The sequence below is a fragment of the Salvia hispanica genome, chromosome 5, assembly GCF_029641045.1.
Source record: "Salvia hispanica isolate PSC_SH4W2 chromosome 5, Shi_PSC_v1, whole genome shotgun sequence".
NCBI lineage: Eukaryota > Viridiplantae > Streptophyta > Magnoliopsida > Lamiales > Lamiaceae > Salvia > Salvia hispanica.
This window is the reverse complement of record NC_142696.1, coordinates 35,277,256-35,284,546: the sequence shown is the minus strand read 5'-3', so window position 1 is coordinate 35,284,546 and position 7,291 is coordinate 35,277,256. Positions and strand designations below refer to the sequence as shown.

The following is a 7,291-nucleotide window of genomic DNA, read 5'->3' as shown; positions in this document are numbered from 1 at the left end:
TCACACCACCTTAGTATTAAGCATTAAACAAATCACAGTCCTTGGATCCTTGGATTGAATGGTTGGATCAAAATAGCCGAGCTACATTAATTGACGAAAAATCTACATTATTAGTCGGTGTACATTATTAGAATGAAAATCAACATTATTAGACTATAATGCTACATTATTATCCGAGCTACATTAATTGACGAACAATCTACATTATTAAATGACACATACCATTAATCTAACCGTTAGATGGCAAAATCGTGGGCCTGAGATTCGGTTGAATGTTTGGACAATATTTGCATGTTGAAGAGCTCCTCATACATTGGTAGGAAGAGATTTGAATTATATACATTGGTAGGAAGAGATTTGAATTATGTCCAAAATTTTCCTTCCTACCAATGTATGAGGAGCTCTTCAAGATTAGAAGATGGTCGGACTACAAGCATAGAATCAAGAATGCAATCAAAGATCAGTGAAGAGGTGACCTCCTTCTTGCCTTAAGTTTGTTGTTTTGTTGTGCGGTTTTGCTTGTTGTAAGAGTTTGTTGTGTGTTTTGTGTGCTTCTTTTGAAGGATTGTGTGTCTTTGTTTGATTTTTTTTTTTGCTTGTTGTGCGGTTTTGCTTGTTGTAAGAGTTTGTTGTGTGTTTTGTGTGCTTCTTTTGAAGGATTGTGTGTCTTTGTTTCATTTTTTTTTTATTTTATAGTTTTACATTGGCATTAGGCTTCTTATGCTTTAAATTGAGTTGTTTTGGTTTGCTTGCTCATCTCTTTAATTATATATAAAAAAAGGATTTAATTATATATTGATCATGCAATTTGCGATCATAGAATATTATATTAGACTCAAGTATTTCGGCTTTCAATCATACATATATAATCTTCCTTCAAATTTAAATCTATGTGATAATTCAGAAAAAATGTTAAAATTATGATAAACTAACGGACTATGTTTTAAAGTTGCGATATTGACCATACAGGACTAAACTTCTATGTTTTTTTTTTTTTTTTTACAATTTGCCCTTTTTATTCTAGCTGAATTTGTGTATAAATCCGATCACAAAAATACTAGATAAGTACAATTAAATTTAAAATTAGAAAATAGGTGTATTTAAACAGAGTGCCATGTAGTACGACATAAAAGTTGTTGGAAGATCATTTACTACATGCTACATCAGTGCAGCTGTATTGGTGAAAAGCTTTATTTTGTTCCATTAGATGCATGAATTATATATAGTACTCAACATTATAAAATTTCAAAGGCAATTTGAAACTTTGAAGAAGTAATGGCTCGTTCACCAGAAGCGAAATACACACGGCAGTGTAGTGTGAATGTAGCAAACTTTGTGACGGTGAGGCCAGGTAGTGAGGGAGATGATAAAATAAACAAATTCAATATATGGAAACAACAGATGATTTGCCTTCTGGAGAGCCAGGAGTTGATGGATTTCGTCAACGATGAAATCGTGGCGCCGGAGAAAGAGAAGAGTGAGCAGTACAAGCTGTGGAGAAGAACGGACAGTCTTGTCAAAGGATGGATTCTTGGATCGGTCGGTACAGACGTGCTGCACCAACTGCTGGACAATGAAACTGCAAGGGACGTTTGGGATCAATTATTGAACAACATTTTCAAACAACATCAACAACAACCCAGAGAGATCGGTCAGCTTTCATTTTCTCCAATTTCCCTCATTATAATTGAGTAGTAGTCCTGTATATATATTTATACTAAATAGTTTTTGGTTTTTCCATATCGATTTAAACATTTTTTCCCCAACCCTTCTCAAACATTTAAACATAAACATACATGATAAAAAATTATAGAGAATATTGTGCAGGTGAAGATTATAGTAGATATTTGCCACTATACCAAGCATTAATGAAAGATGAGTGGCAGACCGCATGGAATACCTTCCCAGGCATAAACAACTTAGGCACCACCATTATCACTTCGTCTTCCGAAACAATTCTCCACATAGCCGTATTGGCAGGAAAATCAAACGACTTGGTGAAACAGTTGGTGGAAGTGATGCCACCGACAGCGCTAGCCCTCAAGAATTCTGGTGGGGAAACTGCCTTACACAACGCTGCCACTGTTGGAAATACAGCAGCAGCATCTGTTTTGGTTGACAAAAATCCAAATTTGCTGCATATTGTATGCAATGACAAACAGTTGCCGGTGCACACAGCAGCCATAAATTGCCATAAGGAAACACTACAATATTTGATATCCCAACACCAACACGAGTCTAACTCCAACACTCACCCTTTTTTATTTGAGGGCCAGCTTGGCGTCGGCTTCTTGAATGCAATAATAGCTTCTGAATATGTTGGTCAGTTTTAAATTAAATGCTTCAATGCTCTAATATATATTATTCTTATTTCATATCATAACTTAATTATATGTATATCCTTGTTTACAATTAGATATTGCATTGGATTTGGCTCAGAAATATCCAAATTTGACTAAAATAGTAGACGAGGATGGCGATTCCGCACTATCAATCATTGCTCAAACCGACACCTTATTCCCAAGGACAGACACTTTCACCTGGTGGCAAATTTTTTTTTACCGTCGTAAGTACATAATAGTATTTACCATTACGTACGGTGGAGAGATGCCACTAAAATATGAAATTAAGCTATACTATCATATTTTCAGTTTTCAAATTTATCTTCGAAAACTTAATTTCTTACCTGTTGTCGAAGAGCAGCATTTGTTTAATGCATACAATTTTTTTCCCTATATATGTAGGTATTCCAATAAAAGCCATTTTTGAAGTAGAAACTGGTGACACGATACATGCGGATGCAACCCGTGACATTGAAAATGCAATTAAGCATGGTGCAGGGCAGTACTCCAACTCCTTTCACATTTTCTCTCGAGGAAAGCTGCACTTCTCATTTCCATTATATCTCTCAAACTTTACTTAAGTCCTTTTCAAATTTGTATTGATTATTAGCATCAGTTGTGGCTTGTGGCAAAAATCTAAGATCATTGTTGGACTGATTTACAGTAGGGAAGAAGTTGGAATACATGATTTGGTCTGTCATCGAATATTTAGGTAACAATCTGGTATGGGCATGGTTAGCGTTCCACACTAATCTTGCTTATGTGGTAATGTAATAATTAATTTTAATAATTTATTGGTTAATGTATCAGTGCCTAAACTGAAGGAGCTAAGGGAGAAGAAATCAACACATGCACAAGCACTACAACTTGCAAAGCACTTATGCAACAAAATAGTGACTTTGCCTGAAAATGAGGCTTTAACGATATTTGAGAAGTCTATACATCAGGCGGCAATCTATGGGATCAGTGAGCTTGTGGAAATGATAATAGACAAATATCCTTCGACTATTTATTATAGAGACCCTGACACAGACAAGGATGTGTTTCTGCTAGCAGCAACCTATCGCTTTGAGAATGTTACCAACCTCTTATATAATATGAACGACCGCAGATACATATTAGGCAGCTCCACGGACGACCAGGACAACAATTTACTACACATATGTGGAAAACTAGCCCCTTCTTACAGGCTCAATCTTGTAGCTGGTCCCGCTCTACAGATGCAGCGCGAATTGCAATGGTTTAAGGTATCATTTCAAATCAAATCCCAATTACTTTCAACATTTTTAAAATGTGAACTTGTAAGATTAGTAGCAGCTAACTAGAAATGGATAAAGAGTCAATCTACATATCAAAATAGTTATTTTGATATACAGGAGATGGAAAATTTTGTCCCTGCTTCACGCAGAACTTGGATCAACAAGAAAAAGCAAACTCCTCAGATGTTATTCACAAAGGAGCACGAAAAGCTAAAAGAAGCTGGAGAGAAGTGGATGAAAGACACGGCTAATGCATGCACCATCGCGGCAGCACTTATTGCAACAGTCATGTTCGCTGCAGCTTTCACTGTTCCCGGTGGGATTGAACCTACATCTGGCAAGCCACTTCTCTCAAAAAAACCTTCATTCATGTTGTTTGCAGTGTCGGATGCCATATCCTTGTTCACTTCCATAACTTCTCTGCTTTTGTTCCTCTCCATCCTGACTTCACGTTATGCAGAAGAGGATTTCTTGTATGTTTTACCAAAGAGGTTAAGCATGGGCCTTCTTAGCCTCTTTGTGTCCATTACATTTATGCTGGTTGCGTTTAGTGCTACGCTCTATCTGGTGCTTCAAAGAGATGTGGCGTGGTTTGTGGTGCTTCTCACAGGCTTCGCTTGCCTTCCCATTGCATCATTTGTGCTGCTACAGTTCCCACTCCTTGTAGACGTCATCTCTTCAACTTATGGCCCTGGTATTTTCGGTAAGAAGACCAACCGTCTTATGATCTAATAAACGATCATATGTGTTTTCTCTATTTAGCTCATATTTAATATTAGACCATTCTATTTCAATTTCCCATGGATGTTTTTCTTAAGAAGATTAAGTGGTTTGCACTTTATTTATAACTTATGGGTTTGTTTAATAGTACTATTGTAAATTATGGATAGTGATTGCATGTAGTTAAGGTAGTTAGAGCATCCACAGCGGTGTCTCTTATCCGTCTCTTAACCGTCTCATCTCTTCACTATTCATGGGCCCCACTGTACTTTTCACTCCATCTCTTAACTAAGAGATAACACCCACATCAATTCATCTCTTAACCATCTCATCTCTTAACTATTCATTCAATTTCATTTTTCATTTTTATTTTCAACAAATCCAATTAATAAAAAACACACTTCATTAAATAAAATAAAATTACAAATTAAAATCCTAAAAATAAAAAAAAATACATAATTAAAATCCTAAAAAAATAAAAACACACATAATTAAAATCCTAAAAAATAAAAACACACGTAATTTAAAATACTAGAAATTAAAAACACTTAAAAAACTACTCCGCCGGCGAATCATCCCCCGAAGCCGGTGGCGGTGCACCCGGCTGAAGACCAAGTTGCCTTGCCATAGCCTGCATTCCGAGAACATGATGTTCGTATTGGGTAGGCGTCATCTTGGAAGTGTCAGCCATCGTGGAGAGCATGTATACGGACCACAGGGAAGTGTTCGAGCCCATGCCCGCGCCCGCGCCCGCCTGGCTCGATTCGCCCCGGCTCTTCCCCTTCCCCTTCCCTCTCCCTCTAGCCGCCTTCGCCGCCTTGGTCCCTTGCGGCCGACGTCGTGAACCGGAGGAGGAGCCACCGGCTTCAGTGGGCGTGTCCCCAGCCTCATGTGAGGCGTTGCCTGATCCGCCGCCCTCACTAGACGAGTAGCCACCCCCCGTGTGCTTCGTACGTTTCGAGCTTGAGGACTGGACACCGCCAGCCCACCGATCTTCGTTTCTGACCAGCTGCCAAACATCGATATGTTTGAAATCTTTTTTGACGTCGTCTTTAAAGACGCGCATCGTCGCTCGCAGAATGTCGGCTTCACTGGCTCCGCTTTGGTAATGCTTCGCTTCACCCCTGTAGACCGCGCAAAACTTTTTGACATCTTTGTCGACCCGGTCCCAATGACCGTGGAGCATCTTCACGGTGCGGGGGCGACTCCCCCTCGGCTTTGAATCTGTGTTGTAAAGCTCGGTGACCTTCTGCCAAAAGCACAATTTGTTTTGTTGATTCCCGACGATGGGATCGTACGAGACGGTGAGCCAAGAGGTGTATAGAGCCAACGTCTCCTTGGAGCTGTATGGATGACGGCCTAGATCCTCCTCCACCTCCTCCTCCACCGGGGTCTCTTCGTCCTCGGTATCGCGGCTGGCGGAGCCTCTACCGCTGCTGAACGGAACGTATTCCGAAATGTGTTCCTCCTGAAAATTCTCCCTAATTTGGGACAATCCCTGCGTTTCCCTCGGAGGGGGGGGAGGGACGATAGTATGCATCCAGATCGAAATGTGGAGCTTGGTACGGCGCCGGCGTCGACGAGCCTTCGGTGCCCCGCGTTGACGAACGAGCCAGCGAGTTGTACATGCCCCCCCCAGTCGCAAACGCGTTTAAATCGAAGCCGCCGGAGCCGCTGGAGTTTCCATCACCGGACATTTTTAAAGAAATTGGAGAGGGAAAGAGAAGTGAATTGAGAGAAGAATAGATGTGGTGTTTGTAGTGTTTGTGTGTGGAATGGAGAATGAAAGAGAGTAGTGTGTATTTTATAGAATAAGAAAAAAGAAAAAAAAATAATAAAATTACCGATGAAAAAAACGGTAATATTACCGTTAAAAAAAAATAAAATTTAAATCGATTTTTTTTTAAAAAAAAAATTAAAATTTGCGTCAGATATTCGACGCCCACTCGCGGGGTCAGCGAGTGGGCGTCACGCACCAACGGCCGTGCGCCACGTCGCCCCAGCGCGTGGCGAGACCATCTCGCCAGCTGCCTCGCCGAGACGGGATGCGGGACGGGATAGCGACGAGCCCGGGACGAGATGCGAGCCACAACGGCGTCTCGCGGGCGTCTCGTCTCTCCGAGACGAGACCGGGCTGGATTTTGTTGCCGCTGTGAATGCCCTTAATGTGGTAAATTGTACCACTGGAGACAGGGAGGAACATGTGCTCCCAAAATTTGATTTTTTTGAATTGGCTTTTTATTTTGAGAGTGGAGACAATGAACAATTATCGATTATTGGTATCTACTTCTTCTAACACCTAACACATATTTTCCGGGCAAGGCCAAATGTTTGAAATGGTTTTCAACTATGTGAACAAATTGTTACAGCAAATTAGCAGTTTTGGGTTCATTTTGTTTAATATTAGAAGCTTAGGTGTATGATCAAATACTAACTAATTTATAGTAATAACTAATAACTAATATCAATTTTGTATGTTAAAAATATCAACACAAAGACATAAATTTATCAATATTCTTGTGTTGATAAACTTATGTCTTTGTGTTGATATTTATATTTACATGTTGTATTGATATAATTATATTTTTGTGTTGATAATTTTAATACATAGAATTGAAAGTTATGAAAGTTATTAGTTATTACTGTAAATTAGTTAGCACACTGATGAAATACAGGTTGAGCTTAGATTTAATTAAGGTAATGAGTATGTGATCACATGAAAAAGCTTCTAACTTAGTTCGCAAATTATGAGACCATCCACATCCCTGTCTCAATACCGTCTCATCCCTTCACTATTAATGAGCCCCACTGCATTTTTTATCCCATCTCTTAGATATATTCATGTATCAGATATATTATACACATTTCATACTGAAAGGTTGCTTTTTCTCTACGCGTGTTCAAATAGGAAATAGCAGGTTCCCTAGATCCAGCAAGTCCACCAGATCACTCGGTCTAGGAACTCGTGGG

At 39.5% G+C, this 7,291-nt stretch overlaps 1 protein-coding gene across 1 annotated transcript; it reads left to right on the top strand.

The window, feature by feature from the left end:
* Positions 1-1,210: 1,210 nt before the first annotated feature.
* On the top strand, positions 1,211-4,466 carry LOC125187834 (uncharacterized). The gene is made up of 7 exons (XM_048084481.2): positions 1,211-1,651; positions 1,828-2,322; positions 2,417-2,566; positions 2,745-2,876; positions 3,007-3,054; positions 3,153-3,589; positions 3,719-4,466. Exons 1-7 carry the CDS (start codon positions 1,276-1,278, stop codon positions 4,331-4,333), a joined length of 2,253 nt encoding a protein of 750 aa, XP_047940438.2. The 5' UTR covers positions 1,211-1,275; the 3' UTR covers positions 4,334-4,466.
* Positions 4,467-7,291: the final 2,825 nt, after the last annotated feature.

Bases quoted from the DNA above. Each gene is read 5' to 3' on its own strand.
- LOC125187834 (XM_048084481.2), top strand. From the start codon at position 1,276: ATGGCTCGTTCACCAGAAGCGAAATACACACGGCAGTGTAGTGTGAAT. The intron at 1,652-1,827 runs GTCAGCTTTCAT...AATATTGTGCAG, and splicing joins ACAACAACCCAGAGAGATCG to GTGAAGATTATAGTAGATAT. The intron at 2,567-2,744 runs GTAAGTACATAA...CTATATATGTAG, and splicing joins GCAAATTTTTTTTTACCGTC to GTATTCCAATAAAAGCCATT.